Source organism: Engystomops pustulosus, chromosome 10 (genome assembly GCF_040894005.1).
Source record: "Engystomops pustulosus chromosome 10, aEngPut4.maternal, whole genome shotgun sequence".
In the NCBI taxonomy this organism is placed as follows: Eukaryota; Metazoa; Chordata; class Amphibia; order Anura; family Leptodactylidae; genus Engystomops; species Engystomops pustulosus.
The window spans coordinates 47,947,249-47,974,129 of NC_092420.1; the positions used below are offsets into that span (position 1 = coordinate 47,947,249).

The 26,881-nt window shown below is 43.0% G+C and overlaps 1 protein-coding gene across 3 annotated transcripts in view; it reads right to left on the reverse strand.

Annotated features, from left to right (window-relative positions):
- Nucleotides 1-26,881, reverse strand: part of COLGALT2 (collagen beta(1-O)galactosyltransferase 2) — a 118,884-nt gene that overhangs the window by 81,402 nt on the left and 10,601 nt on the right. Inside the window, exon 1 of one of the 3 annotated variants that reach the window (XM_072127115.1) lies at nt 1,902-2,561. The exons of 1 other annotated variant lie outside the window; for it this stretch is intronic. In XM_072127115.1, the coding sequence (XP_071983216.1) occupies nt 1,902-2,128 (227 nt within the window). In that variant the 5' untranslated portion in view covers nt 2,129-2,561. Of the gene's footprint in view, nt 1-1,901; nt 2,562-20,236; nt 20,256-26,881 lie in introns of those variants that run through there. One more of the 3 variants, XM_072127116.1, reaches the window with a different exon arrangement.

A 26,881-nucleotide genomic window follows, 5' to 3' on the forward strand; every position in this document is an offset into this window, starting at 1 on the left:
CCATGCATGTCTAGAGAACAAATCTAGAGACCTTAAGAAGTTAAATGGTACCAAAATGTTAAAGGGCTAACAGGACCTTTACTTTCACCTTCCATACTCCCGATATTGTACACATCCAGAGAGACCATCAACGAAATTGATAACAATCTGATAATTTCGATACTTTATGAAGTAATAACTAAATGGAGGTTGACTGCCGACATATGGGCATTGCATGGTAGAAATATAACATTTACTAGATACCATTCACATCAACAACTAAACAAAATGTAAAAGACAATACCCAAGAGGGCGTATAAAGTATTCAGACTGTGTTATATGGTACTGACATTCCTCACATAGGCGCCACTTAATGTTAATGGCCTGATAGTTGCTACAAGTAATAAGACCTTTACTTTCACCTTCCCAACTCCCACTAATGAAATACAATGTAGAATGATAAATCCTAGATAATGTTGGTCACCCCAACTACATATGTTAATACAGAATCCATCCGATTCAATATATATCAGGTGCTGTTAGATGTTAATCCACTAGTTGGTTTTGCAATTAATTCATCAATAGCTTTTCATGGGCTTTCTCCCCTTTGTCCAACTGTATCCATCAGCATCTACATGTACTGGTACATTGAATAGGAAGCATAAAATATCACTAGTTAGGTCGGCATATTTGGTCTGCACTGGGTCTTTCTGAAGTGAAGATGAGCTAGAGAGTGTCACTACAAGACCAAAACACTGGCTTTTCGGTGTCAAGCAGATATTCATACTGAATATATGTGTATTGTATATACAGGAGAGGGGATAGGTGTCTGATCCATGGGGGTCCAGCCACCCAGCCATCAGAAGAATGGGAGCATGTAAGAACCACAAGTGAAGATAATGCAGGTGCACTACATGGCCAGCATTAAACCTCTACCAGTCTGACTGACGTAAATGTAGCGTTGTTCGTGACATGGGGGGCTCTATTTGTGTGATCAGTAAGAATCCCAGTCGTATAACCCCAGCTATGAGACATTTATCCCCCATCCTGTGGAGAGAATATAATAAAATATTAAAAGTTTGGGAAGTGAACCTGCAGTGCTTTGAACTTTGGATCCTGGGAACTGTGCATATGCAACAGTATAGTAAAGAAGGCTCTATGTCTGTGACCAGGGTTATCATAAAAAGCCTCCCTGCAGAACACATTCATCAAAAGACTAGAGAGAAATAAGCACTTAAGAGGTCACGTACAAAACATGTCATACAGCAAGGTACAATGACACGTCAGACACAGCAGAATACACAGTGTCATAACCGAGTGATCATAGAGATTAGTTCTCCATTTGTGACACAATACAGGGAAGGTTGTGTGTGGCAGATGATGTGTAGCGGGGATGCTATAACCTGGTGCTTATGACAGCACTGGGGGCCATGCACATCAGACAGATTAGAGGACCACCACAGAAGGAATACTGTCTCATTGGTCACCTGGTTACATTTCATTCATCGGCTGTAGTCTGAATGTTTTTCAGGCATTGGTCTGGGGGTATGACAGGTATGGACAATTCTCTGCATCTACCTGATTCAATTATAGCAAATCCAAGTTAATTGCTAATTGCATCTCACTACTGGTGGGTATTTTAGTTGGACCCTCTCTTCTACACTTATCTATTGCTGCCCAAAGCTGAAGGTAAAGTACCTGTCCCCCAGACCCGGGTATATATGGTGATGTGGAGGTTATTTCACCTCTGTAGATGAGGATCTGCACATCCTACAGAGCAAGAGAACTGGTAAAAAGTGGAAAAACCCTTTAAGCATCATAAATGGCAACAAGTGTGTGCCATCTAACGTGCATCCCATAACTTATCCATAGCAATGTAATGCCGCCTGCAGCAGGCAGTCCTATGTAAACATAGCCCTCACCAGATTGCCATCCTGTTCTTGGGGTAGTCCAGCTTATCGATGCAGTCCAGGAAGTAGGGCAGCGTGTGCGCGGCATTCCTGGCGATGATGGCGAGCAGGACACTGGGCTTCTGGCGGGCAGACTCCGGAGGCGTCTCCTCACCCGCAGGCAGCTCCTCGGCCAGCAGCGCGGCCCCGAGCACGGAGAGGTACAGGGGCACGAGGAGCCGGGCGCTGACTGCTGCCATGTTCCGCTGCTCTCATACTGCTCTGCCGGCTCCTGCAGCCAGGGATGGACGGACGACTGGATGGGGGATGGAGCTGAAACCTGAGAGCACGGAGGGGGCTGGATGGAGACAGGCAGCTAATAATGACTGCCATTCATGACAGCCTCACACAATGCTGCCAGCTCTTCTCCTCAGCCTACTCCATCACAGGGGGCATTATCATACCTGGGCACTACAACTAGAGCAAACCTCTCCTAGGGCAGTCCTAGTGCACTGCACAGGTGCCAATCACCTACCCACCAACACCTCCCACTTTCATCCCAAAACTTTTCCCTAGTTCCCTACTATTGTCTAACCAGTCAAACCATAAAGGGCTGCAACCAAATGTGCCAGATATTAAATCTACAATGTCCTACGCTGAGGCACAGCTTGGCACATTTGTGGATCAGAGCCCTTGGGAAGCTGGAAGAAGTTCAGTAAATGTTGCCCTAGACTAAAGAAAGCCTCTAATATAAGCTTATTGATTCCTGGATGTGGATTGGGAGTCATTTTTTTCAGGTGTCACATTCAGTTCATGGTTGCGAGCACCCAAACATCTCATATGTACACTGGAGATCAGATTTTTTTTCTCTATCTCCATGGACCAACACCAGGTACACCATGCCATTTAGAACTGTGTTTTATAAAATTACCAAAGATTGTCATAAGTGTATAAAACATTACCGGTAGGAAGTGAAGAGGCCTTTGCTCTAAATCAGTGGTTCTCAACCTTTTTGTTTTTGGGGATCGGCTGCACCCACACATTTTTCCATGGTCTCTGGAAAAAAAAAATAATGCCCAACAAATACACCATATCTAACCCCAACCCATTTGATGGGGCACATTTACTAAGGGTCCATCGGACGCATTTGCGCCGGGTTTCGCGTTTTTTTTTGTTTTGCGCTAAATTGTCAGTCGCAATCAGTCGGGTTTTTGGCGCATGCGATTGTATTGTGGTGCATCGCCGCAGGCTTGCATGCAACACAAATCGGTGGGCGTCGATGTCGGAGAACCCGACTGATTCGGGCCAAAACCGCAGAATCTAAAAAGCAAATTGTGTCGCAAGATCAGCACTCACATACACCGGGAAGAAGATGGAGCACTCTGGCGGACCTCAGCGGGGGGAAGCGACACATGAAGGAAATTAAACGCACAATCTTAGTGAAACGCGGAAGACCTGAATCATCGTCGGACAACGCACAGCGGGGATCGCGACATGACAGGTAAGTAAATGTGCCCCATCGTGTCAATTCTTGCAGCCCCTTATTTAAAATGCCCCCATTTCTGTAGCCACCCTTTACAGTGCCCCCTTCTTTTTCTGTAGCCCCTTTTTAGTGCTCTCTTTTATGTAAACCTCTCTTGTTACTGTAGCTCGCTTTATGGTTCCCCATGGTTTTTTGTAGCCCCCTTCCCTTTTCTGTATCCCCCTTCATAGTTCCCCCTTTTATGTAGCCCTCTCCTGATAGTGTTCCTTTTTCTGTATTTATACCAAATATACTCGAGTATAAATCAACCCCAGTATTACCAGAGCCACCTTATTTTACCACAAAATTAACTGGGAAACTTATTGACTTCAGTATAATCCTAGTGTGGGAAATGCAGACGCTACAAAATGTGCAGTACCCTCCCCTCATTAATAAAATGTCCAAAGCAGAGTACACTCAAAAACACACAGCCCCCAATAGTAATGTCCCCTGCCCAGCCCCCACAGTAATGTCCCCTGTCCAGCAGCCCCCACAGTTAAGCCCCCTGCCCGGCCCCCTTAAAAATAAAAAACTCTATACTTACCTCAGACGCTCCTCTTCTCCCCGCGGACCTGGGTTCTTCTTCTCCACGGCTTTCCAGCAGACTTCCAAAGGTACATCTGTGCGCACTGCCTGTGCATATATGTGCCTTTGGTAGTCTGTTGGGAAGCAAGGGAAGAAGAACCCAGAGTCGGAGGGAGAAGAGGAGCTGCGGAGGCGAGTATAGAGTTTTTTATTTTAAGTCCTTTTTGCCCCGGCCCGGACGCTCCGAGCCCTGGGCTTGGGCCGCAGCCTGGTGGTTAGGGACCACCACTCTAAATGACTTCAGCATATATGGGGCCACAGGACGTTGATAGTTTATCACACTGCTCTGGTGTGATTTTGGTCCATGATTCTGTAACTGTTGTGGGTTTTTTGGCCATAAGTATTATGTCACCAAGTATTTTGCAGAGGTTTTCTATTTGGTTTAGATCAGAACACTGGGCTGGCCATTTCATTGTTTCAATGATTTCAGTTTCAAGGAAGTGCTTTAGGCCTCTTTCACACTTGCGTTTTTTAGGCTCGTGTTTTTGACTTGCATTGCACTCTGACCCATTGTAATCAATGTTTTTTTTCAGACTTGCATTTTTTTCCCCGCACACATGCACGTTTTTTTTTACATCTCAGCATGCTCTACTTTTATAAGTCACGTGTGTGAAAAATGCTCCATATATGGAGATGCATAAAAAAACGCATTGCACTCTGTGACACATGCAAATCCAATGCAAGTGCAATGTTTTTCACTGATCATTTGCCATAGAAAAGATAGACCTCAGTCCTGAGTCTGAATGAAAATGCATTGGAAACACAAAAAACGTGTGTGAAAAACGGAGACACTGATTCAACTGATGAAAAATGTCAGTTTTCACTGATCTAACCCTGACCAAAGTGTGAAAGAGGCCTTACCCATTTTGCTTTGTGACAGGGGGTATTGTCCTGCATGAAAATGGCTGGCTGAGGAACCACACGTTGTTTAAGAAGGTTCTGATACACCGTTGCATTCACTCTCCCATGTAGCTGTATGAGAGGTCCAACTTCTGTTGCAGAAAAAATGCAACACACTTCGGTTGGACTGTGCATGTTAAATGTGGAGCGTGGTCCGCCTGAGCTGTGAAACTTGAAATTTGTGTCGCATGAAGAATAGTGCAGGCGAGACACAAAAGGATTGTGTGCAACACAAATGTGTCTCGGACACTTCTTAAATACACATGCAAGCAGTATATATACAGGCGGTCCCCTACTTAAGTATACTCGACTTACAGACGACCCCTAGTTACAAACGGACCTCTGGATATTGGTAATTTATTGTACTTTAGTCCTAGGCTACAATGATCAGCTGTAACAGTTATCAGATGTGTCTGTAATGAAGCTTTAGTGTTAATCCTGGTTCTTATGACAATCCATCATTTTTAAAATTCAATTGTCACAGAAACTAAAAAAGTTCTGGCTGGGATTACAATGATAAAATATACAGTCCCGACTTACATACAAATTCAACTTAAGAACAAACCTACAGACCCTATCTTGTATGTAACCCGGGGACTGCCTGTACACTTAAAAGAACATGCAAAATCCAACAGAAAACTGTTGTAAGGCCCTGAGTAAATGTCGACCAATGTTTCCAATCAGACCCAAATAAATTAAACTTGCTTTCATGACTAAAACTACCTCCAAGCATGCTTTTTACCTCCAGGGGTTACTGGCAGTGGTTTTTTTTCAGGACTTCCGAAATAAGTATATGTGGCCCTCAGGCTGACATCACCTGACATCTGCAAGTCTTGCACATTCCCAAGAACACCTTCCTTGCCCAGTTGCACTCATTTACATTTTTATTCTGTGTCATTTTACACAAGTTAGGATATATTCACATAGGACTACACAAGAACCCTCTAGCCACCATTCTGACCACCATGGATGTGGAATCTCTATACACTAACATCCCCCATAAAGATGGAATAGCAGCATGCTGGGCACACATGGAGAAGCACAACTTACTAACAGAACTCAAATCTCATACAATTTGTGCTAACCCACAACTATTTCTCATTTGGAGAGGATCTGTACCTACAGTGTATGGGAACATCAATGGGTTCAAGGTGTGCACCACAGTATGCCAATCTTTTTATTGCTGGAAGATGCTTACTTATCCTCATGCACCACAAAACCCATGATCTACCTCCATTATATTGATGATATTCTGATCATCTGGACTGCAGGTGAGGAGGCCCTAATTCAATTCCATGAGGGCTACATCAACTTTCACCCCACCATAAATCTGAAACTAAACTATTCAGACAAGGAGATACACTTTCTGGATACCACAATACAGATTAAAGACAGCCACTTAACCACAACAATATTCCATAAACCTACAGACAGAACGGCCTACCTGAGAAATAACAGCTTCCACCCCCAAACATACCAGACAATCTATCATATACAGCCAGGCTTTATACTACAACCGTATCTGTTCAGACAAGAAAGACCTGGAAAAACACCTCCTGGAGCTCAGGTCTGAATTTCTTCAGTTGGAATACAGACCAAAAGTGACTGATGACCAAATAGGTAAAGCAGCAGCCATCAACAGAGATGATTTACTCAAATATAAGGAGACCCAACAGGAGGCCAGAGTGCCCCTAGTAGTCACTTACAGCCCACAACTGGAGATGCCAAGGAACTCCAACCGATTCTGCATAAAGACACAAGACTAAAAGAAATATTTCCAGTCCCTCCTCTCCTGTCCTTCCGGCAACCACCAAACCTGAAACAACTGGTTGTCCGGAGTGCCCTGCGACCTCCATCAGAAAATGGTACCTCACCCTGCCTGCAAAGCAGGTGTAAAACGTGCTAGCAGATTCGCATAGGTGACTAGGTACCTGTACCTCAATCACAGCAGGTACATCAGATCAAGGGAACCTTTTCCTGCAGGTCCTCTAATGTGGTCTACCTTATCATGTGTCAGCAGTGTCCAACCACAGGCCTTTATGTTGGGGAAACAGGTCAGAGACTCCATCAACGTATGAACTCACACAGAGCTGATATTAAAAATAAGAGGAAAGATCTCCCAGTAGCTGCACATTTCTCCAGAGAGGACCACACCATGGAAGACTTGCAGATTACTATTTTAAAGGGACGTTTTAAGACACAGAGGGAACGGAAAGAATGGGAGTATAAATTAATGAGGAGATTCAACACCTTACAAAGCCTGCTTCATGACCTATCTCTGACCTGGAGGCCACAAGCAGATAAGAGTCAGAGCTCTGGTGTCTCGCCTCACAGGTTTTTAATCTTTTTATTGCCGTCCCGTCGTAAATAAGATGTCCCTGTATTTATCAATCTGTTGTTTTAGAGGTTTTTTTTAATACCCTTTGATGATCACTGTATAGTGTGTATAAAATGCTGTGAATTTTCTTTTTCATGCATAACATGTCTGACGAAGAGAACTAGTATTCTCGAAAGCTCACCATCAAATATACTCAGTTAGCCTCAAAAAGGTATCGCCTGATTTCTTCACTCTTCTTCTGCTCTCCATGGCTAACACGGTACAAATCTACACTACTAGCAAGAACCTTCTAGAAATTTTAGGGAATTCTAGAAAGGACATTTCATACCCTACCTGAGGGACTAGTAGTTTAGTGCAGTAAAACCTGTTGACAGGTTCCCTTTACTGTTCTAGTAGTTACCCCCTCCCCATGCCATACATAGTTCTTGTTAAATCCTGAAGCACCCCTTTAAATTTGGCTTATAGGAGGCTTAATTGTTATGTATATCTATGCGGTCCTTTGCAGTCTCTTTTTCATTTTTACACTTCAATTACATTACATTCTCTGTTATCCCTCTAAAACTGGACTGAAGAGTGAGTGCACTGGACTTTATATACACCCCCAGTGCACTGAAATAACCATTTGCCTATACATAAAAATGAATATTTCTCAGCATTAGGAGTATTTAGCTTAGGATGCAGAACATTTTATATAGTCTATATGTTACCCTAAGACTGAGAAATCACCTTTAAATGACAAAATAATGAGGTTTGTTTTATGGGACAAATGTAGTCCAGGTATGTACATGTGGCAGGGTTAGACAGAGACATCATGTTCTGTTAGTTCATCACATTTATATCCCTGCCTGCCGATGCCATGCTCCAGAATTGTGCCTATCCTGCTTAATTCTGGTCATCTGTGGTTAACCTCAAGGTACTAGGGATATTTTAGAGGAAAAGTATGAAGGAAAGGTGTTTGTACCGAAAATATCTGAAGCACTAGGAAAAAGTTCATTTAATCACAAGACGGGTAAATGATCTGCAGAATGAGGAATAGCCTGAATATATCTCCTGTGCTTTATTAATTGCTGCTCTTTATAGCTCTTTGAAGCTTAGCTGCACATGATACATTAGACATGTTATATATGATGTATTTGTAGCCTCCTGAAAACAGCCATTGAATAAGTCATACTGAGCACAAGGATCAGTAAGTACTCCTTCCTTTATTCTTTTGGTTTTACATATCAGAAAATAATAGTGGTAATAAAAACAATCTTCAGAAGCCCTAAAATTGAAGTAAACCTTTAGATGCACAATATTCTATAACAAATTCTATTAAAGTACTATTTATTAAAACTATGCCATAATGCAGAGGAAGAGTCCTGAGCTATTAATTAAAAGGAACCTGTCAAAAGAATGTCACCACTATCCTAACAGCGCCCTCAGGAAGGTATGACATTTTCCTCTTTTATGTTAAAAATCACTCATTCACCTATTAAAAAACTCCTACAAAAGTCTTATGCTAATTAGCATATTACATGAGATGAGTCACACTGAATGACTGGAGGGGGAGCCACAGTTAATAGGGTTTTCCGATAAAAGAAAATTCTCAAATCTTAATCCACTAGTGATGTTAAAACGATAAAGATAGTTTTTAAACCCTTACTTTGCAATTCTATTCAGTTTTATTGCTGCTTTTGCTCCTATCACAGCATTAGCTGCTCAGTTGAAAATTCATAAGTGTGGGCAGGCTATACTCATGCACAAGATGCTGCGTTCTGACAATGTACTAAGATTATCAGGGCACAGGGTTTAGCTACACTTTCATTTTGGCTTCTGAAGAATCTGCTAATGTAGGAAACTGAACAAGTGAAATGAGACCGATCAGAATAATGAGTTGGACATAAAATCCATAAAGACACACTCAGCTCTGCTATCTAACATACCTTCCAACTTTTGGGCTAGGGAAAGAGGGCCTTAACCCCTTAAGGACGCAGGGTATTTTCGCTCATTTCTCGCTTTCCATCTTCAAAAATCCATAGCTTTTTCATTTTTCCGTGTACAGATCTGTGTGAGGGCCTATTTTGAGTCGCGTTTCGGACATATGGGCACCATTTGCCGTTCCGGAGGTCACCAACGGCCGTAACCGGTTTTATATTTTGATAGATTGGACATTTTGGGACATAGGGATACCTAATGTGTCTGTGATTTTTACTGTTTATTATGTATTATATCATGTTTATTATGTTCTAGGGAAAGGGGGGTGATTCGAGCTTTTAATAGTATTGCAGTACATGGCATTTTTGCACACGATTCATTACAATGACGTTCGGGGGAGCAATGATCGAAGGCAACATGGCGACGCCCATGCTTTCAGTAGCACCGGCGACTTTGCAAGGACCGGCTGCTGGTGATAGCGATGGTGCAGCAAAGCCCATCGCTGTATTCCGTGCCGTGAAGGGGTTAATGGCCCCCACATAGTATAATACCCCCTTCCTGTGGCCAACCTCATTATGGACCCATATATAATATCCCCTCTTTAATTTCATCCTCCCTATACATTTGGTACCCCACTTTTATTTATCTCCCCATACTTAGAATGCCCTAGCTTTCTGTACAACTGCCCCCTCCCATCTCCCTCTCATATTGTGGCCCCTTCTTCATATTATAGCCTCTGTCCTCCAACTTTTAATATTGTGCCCCATTCTTTCCCCCTCATAATGTGTCCTCCTGTCCTACATCCATCTCATATTGCAGTCTCTTCTGCTCCTTACTCCGCAGACTGTGGCCCCTTCCCTTTATCCATCTGATATTGTGGCCTCCTGTCCTCCATCTCCCTCATATTTTGGCACCCTGTCCTCCATCCTCCTCATATTGTGACACCTGTCCTCCATCCCCCTAATGTTGTGGCACCTGTCCTTCAGCCTCCCCACATTGTAGCCTCCTGTCCCTCAGTCTCCTCATATTGTGGCCTCCTGTCCTCCACCCTTCTCATATCGCAGGCCTCTGTCCTCCATCTTCCTCATATTGTGGTCTCTCTTCTCCATCCCCTTCATACTGTGACCACTCACCGGGGACCGGAGTCTAAGTGGCAACCGGTCTTCACCAAAGCCCGCCGCAAAGCGGGTTGGATTTGCTGCGGCGTGGTACCACCAGGTCAGAAGGCAGAGGATGAGGGCCTGGCTGGCAGCGGAGGAGCGTAAACGGGAAAAGGTCTGGGTCACAACAGGGAATTAATTCACAGGCACAAGGCAAAGGAGCAAGCTTTCCGGCAGGGAATGCTAGGGGAAACTGGCTTTTAACCATTTCCTGAAAAGGACCAGCACCAATCAGTGGAGTGCTAGCCCTTTACATCTTCTGAAGCCGGCGCCGGGTTCCCTGGGAGGCAGGGACGTACGCGCATGGCGGTAGCCAAGGACGAGCCGGGTGAGAGGAGGGCGCTGGGGCACACAGAGGATCACACGTGGGTCGCGGGAGCATCCGTGACACTCATACTGCTATACAGAACAAGCCTCTGTTGCTCTCTGCCTTGCCTCCTTCCCCTCTCTCCTGCAGTACAGGAGGTATGTCTTATGGCAGAGGAATGTGCCCAATCATTGTCAAGACTGAGTTTGTGGTTGCATCCAAGGACAACCAAAATATACATCAGGTCTAAAAGAGACAGGTCAGCATTATATCTATGAAATGCTGTATTTTTGTTAATAACATTTATATTTTAAAGGGGTGTTTCCCATGAAGACAAATTCCTTAAATATACTCAGAATAACAAAATAACATATTCTCTAATTCACTGTTATTAACAAAAATACAGAATTTCACAGATATAATTCCAATCTGTCTCTATCAGTCCTGGTCTGATATTTATGGTCGGGCAGGACAGATTCTTCTTATGATTTGCTTCTCCTGTCAGCTCGATGCAGTGTGCTCTCTGCCCCTCCCCCTCCATTAAAAGACCAGCTCACACATAAGACACTTCCTGCTGTCAAGCAGCATCGTGCACAGACTTAGGGATCATTCACATGGCAAATTTGCGTCCGCATGTACGTCCCCATAGACGGCAATCAGGGCCGGTTCTAGACAAAGTGGGGCCCTGGGCAAAACTAAAAGTGGGGCCCCAAAATAAAACTATTTTATGACCAGTCACAGTCAGTAAGAGGCTCCATTTAGTATGGTAAAACAAACTGTAATATGAGAATTTTATAGGAGATAGATAAATGATAGGGAGATTTATGGGCAGCATGGTGGCTCTGTGATTAGCACTACAGCCTTGCAGCGCTGGTCAACATCTGCAAAGATTTTGTATGTTCTCTCTGTGTCTGCGTGGGTTTCCTCCGGGTCCTTTGGTTTCCTCCCACACTCCAAAAAATTACTGGTAGGCCGATTAGACTTGTGAGGCCCATTGGGAAGAGGGACCGATATTTTCTGAAAGCAGACACTTGCCCCATTTTCAAAATTGCATCAAAGATTTTATAGACATAGGCGCCTTCATGCAATTTTGATTCAAATTGAAACATTTTATTAAAAATACTTAAAATTTGACTTTGATGGCAAAAAATTTGATACAAACATGGACATTTGTAGAGTTCACAAATGTGCCCTATTGATATGTTCACATGAATAAATCCACATAATATCACTAAAACTGTAATAACTAGATATCTGCTTTTCAGCTAGACATTTTTAGACAGTCACAACCTGCAAAATATATCAATAAAACAGAATAAAAAGTAAAGGCGCCATAAAACCTATAGAATTTTGAAAGCAGACAACCAGGCGATGCATTTGGCAATTAACATTCAAAATTTCCTCTAAAATATGTACAAATCCAGATACTTATATAAAGAAAATCTTTCCTAAAACAGTAAGATGTGAGGAGAGCATACATACCCCACATGTGTATATTCACCAAAATATGCAGCAAAGGGAACTGCAGAAAATTCACACAGATCTATCATTGTCTGCTCCTTACACAATGGTAACCCAAATAAATAACTATATATCCATAAACCTCTCTAATGAGATAATAAGTCACATTTAGATATGCGCCATTGTATTAGCTGCACAATAACAGATCCCTCCGCGCTTCATAAGAATGAAAGTGAGAATGTCATAACATGGGTGTAAATATTGGAGGATGGTGAGAAATAAAAACTTTATTCCACCACATGTGTGTGTTTTTGGTGTTACATATAACTTTATGGACATGTTCTGGTCGCGGTGTAGTCACATTAAGCGAAGAAGATTGAATGTTCATCGTATCAGTCAATTTTCCGAACAAAAAAATAACTATCACAAAATAAAAGGGAATAAGAGAGAATGGGCCACATTTATCACTTTTGTCCGCCTAAGAGTAGTAGTTGCGCCTAAATTCTGTCGCACTGTTTTCCAGAATTATCACAAGCTACAACCATCTGTGATAAGGTAATTTTCTGCCTCTTATTTACTTTACTTAAAAACTGTTTAGGCGCAATTTTGGCGCAGTTTAGGTGCAATGTTAGATTCGGGCACTTACATGTGATCCTGCTACAAGCTCCTCTCTGCTTCTCCCACAGCCCAGAATGAAGATAACACTCACAGCAGCACCCAGGTGTGTGACACCCTGCACACAGTGACCTCCTGAGCAGTGGCTTCTCCTGGAGGGGATCCCCCAGTGCTGATCTCCTGCTGCACCCCTGTAATTCTGCACAGTATCCCCCTCAGACACACTGGTGATACTGTGCAGAATTACATGGGGGACACTTGTCAGTACTATGTGCAACATTCTGTAACGTTCTCTTCTCTCTTGCTCTTGCTTTGAGCTCAGGATTCTGCAGAATGTTTTGTAAATAGAAGGTGATGAACTGTAAATAGAGTCTGCAGCTCCTGTCTGCAGAGTATCTAATGACTGTATTATCTGTACTAGTGTCTGCAGAGTATCTCATGTCTGTATGATCTGTTCTAGTGTCTGCAGTGTCTGGATGAGCTTTTCTGCTAGAAATGAGCTGTTCTGCAAAGGGGCTCAGTGCTTTCTTCTCAGATAACGCCACCTTCGGGCTGGAGTGTTTTTGTGCCCGTTTTTGCGCCTAAATGAAAAGTCGCAAGTGATGAATATCATTAGGCGCATCAAAACATCTGGATTGCTAGGATAAATGAGGGAAAACTGGTTATTTTTGCTGCGCAGCTAGTTTGGCATGTAGTCGCAAAAATGGCACAAAAACGGTGCGCCTGAATGAAAAGGCGCAAAAACAACAGAAAAAAACGATTGATACATGTGGCCCAAAGTGTGTTCTTAGATTTGCATAGAGAAGGGTTAAAAACATGAATATTAGTTGATATAATCCCTTCTCAAAATGTAGTAACATATAAAGTGAATATTTCTATTATCTGTGAGGTGCAGCAGCTCCTGTGTCCAGCAAATGCTCCCGCAGCCTGATGGCTAAGAATCTGGAGATGGGGGACACAGTTCAGGGGGCTGTATCTCTGGCTCTGTGACTCATAGAAACTCACTTCTTTTTTCCTATGAAAGAAGAGAGTCTCCTCTTTTATATGAATATAAATTTGTGTTTCTAAAATGTAGAAAAACGGAGATATTTATATATAAAAATGGCACCTGATATCCTCACTTTAAACCTGAATATCTCTGGATCCATAGCACCTAGAAACACAATTCAAGATTCATTTGAAAGAAGAGATTCTCCCCTTTCTCCCTAGGGGCCCTGGGCAATTGCCACCTTTGCCTACCCATAGCGCCGGCCCTGACGGCAATAGCGGCACGGCGGGGATACGGTGCCACACTTTCATTGATGGGCATAGCCCTTTAAGTACATGTCAGTCTCTATGGCACCTAGACTCATGCTCTCTGTCACTTTAAAGATAATAATATCAGCTAACAAAATGCACCAGTATCGTTTAATGTAATAGAACCAGAAATAAACCAGGGGTTAAAGGAAATCTACTATCAAAATCAAGAATGATAAACCAGGAAAACTTACTCATAGATTTAGGTAACATGACTGTGGTAATGAGCTGTTAATGAGCCAGAAGGACGGGAGGATACCAGAAACCCTCTGTGTTGTAGCTTCTCAGGCTGTTACACTTTGCAGGAAGTGCCGAGGGAGCAGGGGGTGGGGGTGAGATGTGCTTGTGCACAGTGTAACTCCCTGTGAAGTTACAGCATGGAGGTTCTCAGGTAACACAGCTTAAAAACTTAATTTTAGTGTTATACCTTTTCAATTCATACATGAGGACAACAGCCCCAATTACTTTCTTCCAGCTCTCACTCCACCACAGATCAGACAGGACTTCAGACTTTCCTGGTTTTATCCCAGAGAGCCAGTGCTGTAGAACATGTCTTCTATGGTGCGGACCAGCTAAGCCGTATAAAGGGTTGTACATACAACATGCTGTACATACACTGTTGAGCCTGACAGGCCACAATAGTAACTTGTCAGCCACACCATAAAAGAGTCAGAATCCCCCAGGATTAACCAAGGTATGCACAGATTATTATGTTCTTCTATTTAATTTGGAATAAATAAAAAACCCTGAACCTGGAAAACCCCTTTAAGGCTATATTCACACTAACATGTGCCTGCCGTACCGTAGCGCCACTCACCGCCGCCCCTCTCCATAGCGAAACATGGCGCATGGAGCCGTATTCGGGTGAGAGATAGGACATGTCCGATCTTTCTCCCGACTACAGAACGGTACGGTGCAGCACGTGTGCACCATACCGCTCCCGTACAGCGCCGTGTGCCCATTGCCATCTATGGGGGATGTATATACACCCCCCATATGGCAGTGTAAATATAGCCTAAGGCAGTGATGGCGAATTTTTTAGTGGCCGAATGCCCAAACTGCAACCCAAAACCCCCCTTATTTATCGGGACGTGCCAACCAAAAATTAAATCAGTAACTTATTGCTCCCTGTTCAACAACTTTCAATCATATTGGCCTCCTGAGGACACCAACACAGTAGAAAGATGGACATTTTCATCACTTATTTCCAGTGTCCATCTGTGCACAGAGAATTGTGGGGCCAGCAGAAGGTCCTTCAAAGATAATTCGGCCCTGTCTACACATTCTCCCTCTTCCTACATTCCCAAGTAGTGAAGTAAGTATCAAAATATCACTGAAAGCAGCATCTTTTAAGTTGCTTGGAATTGGAGGAAGATTCTTTGAGTCCTATCTGGTGCGCTGGGGCGATGGTCCGGGTGCCCACAAAAAGGGCTCTGAGTGCTGCCTCTGGCACCAGTGCCATAGGTTCGCCACCACTGGCCTAGGGTGTATATTCATCACTAACATGTATGGTGTAACCTTCTTTTAGATAAAGACAACATAGTGCTACCAATATTTGTATTATACAAAGATCAATACTCTTATTGGTGGGAAATGATTTACTTAAAATAAAAAATAGGGTATATAAATGTCTTCACTGGTTTTTCCTTTATTTTATATTTGTATTTTTCCATGGAAACAGAAAATATGTTTGATTTATGACCATGTAACACAATGTCAAGAATTCTTTTTAGTATTGACATGTTAAAATTGCATCCTAGTGTTACAGAAAGATCTAGAATAAATGGATTGTTCAGGAAAGAAACAACAGCACTTAACTCAGCAGAGGAAGAAGATTAGACGCTGAATTAAAGCAATGTAAAAAATAAAAATAAGTCAGGAATTATGCACTTACCAAAAACACAATGAAACGAGTGTGGCAAAAACACAATAAAACAAGTGTGCATTATGCACACACTAGTTGCTGCAGGGCCTTGAATTACATCATATACAGAAATACAGCTCCTACAGCCTACCAGCTAAGGACCTGTGATGACGACTTCTGCATCAAATACAGCAGGGCTGCTGACAGCGAGGAGGGGGGCAAGGATAGAGGACTAGACCTGTGGGGACCATGGGTAAGATCTGGGGAGGGGATTCTTTGTTGGGGAGGAGGGGGTAACTTTTGGGGGGCGGGGGTTGTTCTGTGAAGGGGGGGCAGATCTGGGAGGGAATTTTGTGTTGTAGAGAGGTTTGGGGTTACAAGACCAGGGGGTGGGATTCTGTTTAAGGAGGGGGGCAATACCTTGGGGGAGTTCTGTATGAGGAGTGGGGAGCAGATATGGGGGGATACCTGATTGAGGTGAGGAGAAAGATAAGACTTGGGGGGGAGCAGTGTTTTAGTAGTTATATTCTTGTACATAGGGGCAGTATTATAGTAGATATATTCTTTTACATGGTCTGGGGTCACCACAACATGAGAAAAACTGTATTGTGGGGTCTCAGCATTAGAAAGGTTGAGAACCACTCTTCAATAAGTGCTTGAATTTGGTAACATTGGATAGCTTACAGAAAAACATTGCATGCGTCTATTTTCAGCTTTCAGATCTCATGTGTATTTATCAAAATATCCCCCTTTTTTAACATTTTTGCACGCAGTTAGATTTTTGCCAATTACAGCACCATGTGTCACCAAAATTGAAAATACTTAGGTCAAATCAATGTAATTTTTCCTGATGAATCCAGATCTGCAGTATAAAATGGGGGTACCGATTTCAGATTTTTAAGTTGCCCCCGACGCACCCCCAAGGAGTGGGGGCAGGGGTGGACTGGCCATCAAGCCCCAAAAGTTTGGGGCGGCTGGGGGGCCCATCTAGGACTGGTGGGGCCGGTCAGAAAAATAAAAATAAAACCATGTACTTAACTTTCCAATGCTCCCCAAAGCTCTGCTTATGCAGTCCAGCCGGCGGTGACAGCTCCACGACCGCCGGCGTCGCACAGACTATGAAGTCGGCAAGCAGTTGATGTCATAGTCTGTGAACCGCCGACGTGCACGGAGCGGTCACTGCCAGCTTGACTGCATCAGTGGAACTTCGGGGGAGCGTTGGAAAGGTGAGTACATGTTTTATTATTTTTATGTGCTGGGCAGGGGACTGGCTGGCTGTGGCTGTATACAGTGGGGGGGGCAGGCAAGCTGTATACTGAGGTTATCTGGCTGTATCTATAGGGGGGCTGGCTGTATACAGGGGGGAGGCTGGCTGCATACAGGGGGGGAGCTGGCTGCATACAGGGGGGGGAGCTGGCTGCATACAGGGGGGGGGAGCTGGCTGTATACAGGGGGGGGGAGCTGGCTGTATACAGGGGGGGAGTCTGTATACTGGGGGGCAAGGGATGGCTGTATACAGGGAGTGGGGTGCAGGCTGGCTGTATACTGGAGGGCTGTCTTGCTATATACTGGTAGGACTGGCTGGCTTTATACTGGGGGGGGGCTGGCTGGCTTTATACTGGGGGGGGGCTGGCTGGCTATATACTGGGGGGGGCTGGATGGTTATATATTATATTAGTTATATCATCATCATATTAGATCATTATCACTTCCATTTTCTCTGATATTATTTTGTGAAATACTAATGGAATTAGGGGTAGAGGAGGAAAGATGTAGATCAGAACTTAACTTATGAATAGACCATCTATCGCCAGTGGATATCCCATCGTGGATATGGAACAGAAGCAGTTCAATTTCTTGGTGGATGCCATCACATCTAATCACTGGCAGGCCCCACTTTTGTGTGATTGAACATAACACTTTGGAGTTCAGGCCCCACTCCCCTGGATGTAGAGAAACTCTGCTCAGAGTATCTGCTCTGTGATTGAGCACACCACGAATATGGACCGGTGAGAAGTCCAGCAGATTCTTTTCCACCCGGATGAACAGTGTTCTGCACTCTTGGAGGAGAAGAGGGCAGCGGGTTCCACATTTCTTGTTTATATGGAAGAAAGACACCATGCTGTCTGACTGGATCAATACTTTCTTCTTCGATACTATTGAAAGAAAATGAAGCAGCACCAATCTTATGGAATTTAGCTCTTTGTGGTTTGAGGACAAGGTCTTGTCCTGATGCGACCAACAATTTTGGACCCATTTTTCTTGTACATGGGCACCCCAGCCCCAAGACAAGGCATCCGTGGTGAGAATGACCGGATGATGATGCGTCAGACTCCTTCCCTGGCGAAGCTTGTGGAGATGAGTCCACCAAATTAAATCCACCATGGTGCTGTGAGAGAGCAACATAAGAGGATCTAGGCTTGTGGGGGAGTGATTCCAGGATCTCAGAATATCCTTCTGCAGAAGCCTTATATGGGCTCTTGCCCAAGGGACCGCATCCAGCGCTGAGGTCAATAGGCCCAATGTTTTAATCGCTGAGCGGATTGGAAATCTGCAAGACAGAATTAGGGAAGACACTGCTGAAGACAACTTGTTGACTCTGTCTTCTGTAAGGTGTATGCTCATCTGCTGAGAATTTATAATAAAGCCTAGAAATTTTATTTCTAGAACAGGCTGTAGATGAGATTTTTTCAGGTTTACTAGGAAACCATGCTCTGTCGGGGCTTCCTGGATCATCTGCAGATGAAGTGTCAGCACTGAGACGGAAGGAGCAATCACTAGCCAGTTGTCCAGATATGGTATCATAGTTAACCCCTGGAGATGCAGGAAGGCTAGTAGAACAATAATAATTTTCGTGAACACATGAGGAGCTGAGATAATCCCGAATGGGGTACAACAAACTGTAGATGTAGAATCTCTGACTGTGTCTGAATAGACAGTCTGAGGTCTTTCCGATGTGCCGATAGAATAAGAATATGAAGGTATGCATCCGTGAGATCCAGCGATGCCCTAAAATGGTCTTTCTTCAACAAGGTCAGTACAGAGCGAATCGTTTCCATTTTGAAACATTTCTTCGTTAGAAACCGAGGTATGTCTCCATTTGTCTCCAAACTCCATTTGTTTCCCTGTTTCGGTACTAGAAAGATCTTTGAATAAACCCCTTGACCGCATTGGGATGAGGGGACTTCCTCTAAAGCATTTTTGCGTATCAGCTCCTGTATCTGGAGAAGAAGAATATTGTTGCATGGATTGCATATGAATTTGTCTGGAGGGGGAGTTATGAACTCCAGAGATAAACCTTTTTGGATGGAGGAACACACCCAGGCATTGCAGGAAGTTTCTGACCATTTTGCAAAAAAATACTTTAACCTTCCTCCCACAGGGATCTGCATTCAGATGGCGTCCTGAGTCTCCAGTTTTGGAGGTCGGATGCATTTTCTTAGGGAGGTTAAGGGACCTTCTGGCCTGGAACTTCCTCTGTTTATAGTGACTCCTTGAGGACGTTTTAAATTTTGGCAATCTTCTGCCATGCGACCGAAAGGCTCTGAACTGGCTCGGCTGCTCAACGGGCTGAGGAAAAGAATGCTTCTTTTCTCCGAAATTCTCAGAGCCTCCGAAATTTTCACCAGTTGAGGGCCAAAAAGGCTTTCTGCCTGGAACGGGAGGCTGCAAAAATTCACTTTGTCTGGGTAATAAACTTTCCATTACTTTGTCCATAGAGCCCTTCCTGCTGCGTTAGAAGCAACCATAGCCCTAGATGAATACTTTATAACACCAAGGGGTGCATCACATAAAAACTCAGCCGCTGATTTTAAGAGTGGGAGAGATTGCATTATATTATTTCTCTATGAACACTGTCCTTCAAGTACTGGTTAAGCCAAATTCTCAATGCCTTGGCTACTGGACTGTGGGGAATGCTGCCTTGCAGGCCAAAGAGGAGGCTTGATATGTCATTTTCAAAGAACTTTCAGCCTTTCTGTCAACCGGGTCAGGAAGAATGGCAGCTTCCACCGATGGAAATATAGATTTCTTTGACAGTTTAACAATTGGCATGTCCACTTTTGGTATTGCCTCTGGGTTAGAGCGCTTGGTTGGGGTATCCCACTCATGTTTTATCATGTTAGTGAGAACAGGGTGATTAGGCAGACCTTTGTTTCTGGATATAGGAAAATAAAACAATTTTTCTCTACCAGATTTCTCCTCCGCAATTTTTGAAGATTCAACAGTAGCTTTAAAAGCTTTAAACTAATCTTTAAGATTCTCTTTCTTTAGAATGAATACTTCATCAGAATCATCAGAGTCCTCATGTAAGGATGTTATCTCCATATCTGAGGAATCCTCTGAAGCAGAGGATTGTGGGGAGAGAGGTATAGAAATTTGATTAGAATGAAAGCTTTGTTTACCTTTAAGATGGGAGGATCGGGTCTCCTTAAAGGCATATGTCAGCTGCTCCTTGAACCAGGACATGAATTCACCTGCTTGAGGCTTCTGAGGGTGATGGAACACATACCGTTTTGTCTATGTTTGCAAACGCAAACAAAGCTGCAACCCCAGGGGCGGGCCTCGGCACGATCACAACCGCGTGTCTATGGTAACGCCTGTGATCGCAGGCGTTACCATAGAAACGCCGATGCAATCGGGCCATGGCACGTCTGACATCACCCTGAGAGTCTACCTGGGTTGATGCTGTGTAATAGGAACATTCCTCAGCTGTTCTGTCATCAGGAAGGGGTTAATTACATACCCTACAGACTATGGAGGCATATTTACTTACCCGGTCCATTCGCGATCCAGCAACGCGTTCTCTTCGGTGGATTCGGGTCTCCGGTGATTCACTAAGGCAGTTCCTCCCACGTCCACCAAGTGTCGCTGCTGCGCTGAAGTCCGCCGAGGCCCGTCGGAGTTTACGATCCTGTACTTGGTGAAGGTTAGCGCGTGTCCCACATCGCTTTTTTTTTTTTAAATGCGGCGGTTTCTCCGAATCTGTCAGGTTTTCGTTTGGCCACGCCCCCCAATTTCCGTCGCGTGCAAACCTCAAATTCAGAGGGCTTTAGCTGCCTGGTAAGCGGGACGAGCTCAAACAAGCGCCAAACATTTAAACGTGCAAGATCTAGGGATCGCGCGCACAAGACTTACCAGTGCCAGATGGGAGTGAGTAGAACTTACTCCGACTGCTCCGAACCTCTGGCTCTGTCACCCACTTGGACTTGCGCCATGTTGGCTAACCCGGGAGGAGGTCATCACACATTATGCTCAGAGGCAAGGGGTGAAGCATGTGGCCAAGATCTGCGCAACGTCAACGAGTAGATCCAGTCCCTCTTGCAGAGACTGTCAATTAAGAAAGGGAGAAGTAACTACAGCCAGTATCTGAGACTCCGTAAAGAATTGGAGTCACTCTATTCGGCGCGTGGGGGTGACCAACAAAGGATTGACCGCTGAAATCTGAGATAAGACAGTAGGTAAACCTTCCTGGTAGTTGAAATAGATTATGGGACCCGAGGGACACCTGATCCATTTGAGAATTGCCGAGCGCGTGTGTAGAAAAAAACTGATTGCACGTCTCACTGACTCCCAGGGTGTCTTACAAGAGGCTCGGGAGGGAATCCTGGGAGTGGTGAGATCTTACTATAGTGACTTGCTTTAGAAGAAGGCTTTGGATAAAGTAAAAGTGACCCAATTCTTAGAGGCAACTCCAGTCCCTGATATAAGAGAAATGAACTTTTCTCCTTTAACAGCAGAAATAACGGTGAAGGAGATAAAAGAGGTCATTTATAGGTTAAATCTGAGGAAGGCACCAGGTCCAGATGGTATTACCGCTGAATTTTATAAGAAGTTCAGGGACCTCTTGGCTCCAATCCTTGTGGATGTGTATAGAAATTGCCTATAAAAATCACCTGATGCCTCCATCCATGAGGGTCTCATCGCTTAATCTGCTGTCCAAAGGTAGGGAGCCTCTTGAATGTTGACAGGAACATTTTGGCAAAAATTCTGTTTTATAGGTTAGTCTGTTTGTCCCCAGCACTGTTGGCAGGCTCTGATTACGGCACAGTAAAATGGTGGAACTTCTCTAAAGCAGTCATCTCTATAAGGGAGATGTTTGAGAGATGTAAAGCTCTGAGGTGTGGGAGATATGTTGTAGGTCTGGACCAGGCTAAAGCCTTTGACAGAGTTGATCATGAATATCTATAGGCTACTTGATCAAAGTACGTTATTCTGGGACAATTTGTGGATTGGCTCAGGACTTTGTATAGAGAGATGAAAAGCTTTCCTCTGATTAATGGTTGGCAGGGGGACACTTTCAGGGTAGATGCAGGGGTGCGACAAGGTTGTCCTCTGAGTCCACTGCTGTATGTGTTTGCTATCGATCTGTTCCTGAGATCACTGCCGCGGTATGATTTTCAGGGGGTGCCGGTCCCCCATTGCTTGCCCCTAGACTTTGTTGCCTACGCTGATGATGTAATTGTGGTGATATCTGAGCCTTGTGAGGTGGAGATGTTATCTGCAGCCATCAGAAGTTACTCAAAGGCCTCCGGTCTTTGAGAAGAGGTTTCTGGAGATTAGATTCTGATCCTGACTTTGATCTGCCACAGTTTGCACAGGCCTCCACCCATATTAAAATCCTTGGGGTCAAATTCGTGAGGGAAGATAATTCCACATTAAATTGGGAGGATAAGTTGGAAACCGGAAATGTAAAGGTTCAGCAATGGAAGAACCGGAGGCTGACCTATAGAGAAAGGGTTGCTCTGCTGAAGGACTTACCTGGTCTCTGTCTTCCTGGACGTCCCTGTCGTCTTTCCTTTGCCAAGAATCTTTCTCAGCTAGGCTCTTTAGCCTGTTCTTCGAACTTTTATAGAGGAACAGGTTGAACCCAGTAAAAAGAAGGATAACCTACCTACAGAGAAAAGTGGGTGGATTGGATATATTAAATCCAAGGGTCTTCTTTGACTCCAAGTTTCTGAAAGTTAATTTTGGTTGCCTGGACTCAAACAACAGTTCCCTGTGGGTGAATAGTATCAGGGACTGGATAATGCCTTCTGCAGAATCTTGGATGCGAGGCGGCAGTCTCAAGAGGGGTCGATGGACTTCTGGCTACCTCCCCCAATATCTGGAGTATGGAATAAGGTGACCAGACCGGGAAAGATCTGTATTCCCGAATATGTAAGACCTTCTATTTTCTACAGATGGCACTTCCAGACTCTCCAACCACCACGCTAAAGAACAGTCTGAGGTTACTAAATCGTCGGAGGCTGCCCCCCAAGTTTCGTGACATCGCCTGGCTGTCATTACAGGGGAACCTAAAGTTCCTGAGTATGTCAGATCGCATGTGTCCCCTCGGGTGTAAGACCCGAAGAGACTATACTCCACTTTATCTCTGAGTGCTGGGGTGGACGGAATATCTGGTGTATCATATCTACTAAGATTAGGAGTCCATCATTGCAGTCCCTACATTACCCAGAAATCATCTATGATATAACATCTAGCAACATCAACCGGGAGACCATGTATCTGATAATACAGGTCATCAAGTATTATCACTTGCAAAACAGGACTAGGGTGTCCATACATGGTGAGAACTTCTATCATGATAAAGCCTCATCATGTCAGAGCTTAGGTGGATCAGGTCATTAGAGGTCAAGAAAATGGAGGAGACTAGGAGTCTATGGAGGAACATCCATCTAGACTGATATATGATTGTACAATGTACATGTTTTCTTATGTTTTTTCCCTTTTTCTAGCCAAAATGGACCCAAGTTACAGTTAATCTAATTTTATTTTCTTATGCGCATACTGAATGACTTCTGATTTTGATTTATTTGATGGAAAAGTATTTTCTACTAATAGAATTTTCCCCCTATGTACAAAAATATAACTACTATAATACTGCCCCCTATGTACTAAAATATAACTACTATAATACTGCCCCCTATGTACAAGAATATAACTACTATAATACTGCCCCCTATGTACAAGAATATAACTACTATAATACTGCCCCCTATGTACAAGAATGTAAATACTATAATACTGCCCCCTATGTACAAGAATATAACTACTATAATACTGCCCCCTATGTACAAGAATATAACTACTATAATACTGCTCCCTATGTACAAGAATATAACTACTATAATACTGCTCCTATGTACAAGAATATAACTACTATAATACTGCCCCCTATGTACAAGAATATAACTACAGGCAGTCCCCTACTTAAGAACACTCGACTTACATACGACCCCTAGTTACAAACAGACCTCGACCTCTGGATATTGGTATTTATTGTGCTTTAGAACTAGTCTACAATGATCAGCTGTAACTGTTATCAAATGTGTCTGTAATGAAGCTTTAGTGTTAATACTTATTCTTATGACAACCCAACATTTTTAAAATCCAATTGTCACAAAGACCAAAAAAGTTCTGGCTGGGATTACAATGATAAAATATACAGTTCCGACTTACATACAAATTCAACTTAAGAACAAACCTACAAACCCTATCTTGTATGTAACCCGGGGACTGCCTGTACTTTCTTTATCGTCCGTTCAGCAGCACATACACATGGGTCTTTGTTCCTCTAGGTACAAATCAGAAGATAACAGGTTAATAAAATTAATTAACCGACTGGTAGCCCCTCCTATAAGTAGGCGGCAGACCCAGAGCACCTTGTATTCTTTTTTCTCTTGATAACTGAAGAGAATAGAAGTCCTGCTAGTCAGGAAGCAAAAACTTTTTAAAAGAACCCCCCCACCTCATACTGCCATACCTCCAGGGGCACTCCCTCCCTACAGTATCTCAGATAATGTATTGTACCTTTATCGTACAGGCAGGCCCCAGGTTACATACAAGATAGGTTCCATAGGTTTTTCTTAAGTCGAATCTGTATGCAAGTCGAAACTGTATATTTTATCATTGTAGATCCAGACAAAAAATTTTTGGGGCCCAGTGACAATTGGAGTTTCAAAATTTGTTCCTGTAATTGGACCAAGGACTATCAAAAAAAGCTTAATTACAGACACCTTACAGCTGATTATTGCAGGCTGGGACTAGATATATTCTTGTACATAGGGGGCAGTATTATAGTAATTATATTCTTGTACATAAAACGCAGTATAATAATATATTTTACTTAGGAGCAGAATTATAGTAGTTACATTCTTGTTTATCAGAGAAGGTATTGTAGTAGTCTTTTTCTCTGTATTTTACATGTTAATTTGGACCACCTATAAACAGTTTGTCTGGAGTTTAGTAACTTCACCCACATCATATGGCCACGCCTACCTGTTTTGACCCCACCCATAGAATGTGGCCACTTTAGATTCCGTGGCCGTCCCTGTGTGGGGGGTAACGGTAACAGCCGAGTCTGTTGTCCTTGGACAGATTTTCGAAATATATTTGACATGTATATTTTTAGTACAACAGGAGAGCCATTTTAAAAGAGTGCAATTCCAGATGAGCCTTTTCTTACAATATATTGTCATATTTGTATTTTTACATACCCTCAGCATTACTAATTCTACTTGGTTTTCACAGTGCTCCGGTCAGTACCTGGTTCTTATTATAGTGAATGCATGTGCTATACATAAGTAGTAGAAATAAGAAATCTGGAAGAAGGGGGTGCGTTATACATTTTGCTTACTTATGTAGCCAGAGTATCACTGTATGTCATGGCTTCAGCTGAGGCTTAGTTCAGATTACTTGCCATGTCCGACCCTTTCCTATATACTGCACTGGAGTCAGAAATATACGGCAGTGATACTTCTAAGGCTGCATATTGGGTCCATTAGTGTACCTTATTTTACAGGAGCGCTCAGCTGCAGCTACTATATGCAGTACACATAGGAGGAAGTGACTGTTCTCAACATATGCTATTAATACTATAACAATGGCGGAACGACTTCCAGATGTGAGGTGTATGGTGGAGGTACAACAAACCCTGTTCACATTTTCTGAATTGCAAACCACTCCCTCATGAGACAATATTCAGAAGTGATGGATGTGTATGGAGTTTACATGACATGTTACTGTTTTGGGCTCCTCACATTAATAAAATGGCACAGATATGATACAGAAGAGGTACAGGTAAAAAAACAGAGAAACCATTGTATGTTAGTAGTATGTTACTGATCTCATACATGCAAAGTATGGCTATGACCTTTGGCCTGGTAACTTCATGACATTGGGTAAAAAAGTACAAACTAATTTCTGGCACAATCACATTAGTTTATTAGTACAACTAAATAGATCCCAAATATGTTGCGTGATATGGATAAAATGATAAAAATATATAATACAAAATATATAAAATTGTCCCCCAAACCTTTTAGTACAGTAGATAAAAACATGTATGTGCTGAAAAAAATATTAGGATTAAAAAGTCCCAATGGATAAACCCTGTGATAAAGAGTTGTAAAATTGAATTTGTTCAGCACTGGGTCTATCCATATTTAGTTTTTTTTCCATTGGGATCTATAGTATTACATATACCAGTTACATTACTTATGGGACATAAACAAGGCTTCATACAAATGTTTTAAGGCCCTGGCAATCATTTTATACATTTTATTATATATTTTCGACTATTTTTATCCATTCTGATATCTGTGCATTTGCTCTGTATATCCTTTATAGACTTATATTCCAAGGTTAAACACCCAGGACTGGTTAATGGTATTGAATCGTAGCTTGTTGCATATTAACCCCTTAACGCCGAAGCCACTTTTCACCTTCCTGACACGGCCCATTTTTTTCAAATCTGCCCTGTGTCACTATAAATGGTTATAACTTTGAAACGCTTTAACATATCCAAGTGATTTTAAAATTGTTTTCTCGTGACACATTGTACTTCATGTTAATTGAAAAACTTTGCTGGTATGTTTTGCATTTATTTATGAGAAAATCAGATATATGGTGAAAAATTGGAAAAATTCTCAATTTTCGAACTTCAAAATGTTCTACTTTTTCCACACATAGTCATAACCGCAAAAAAAACTTAATAACTAACATTCACCGAATGTCTAATTTATGTGGACATGGTTTTTTATGAATAC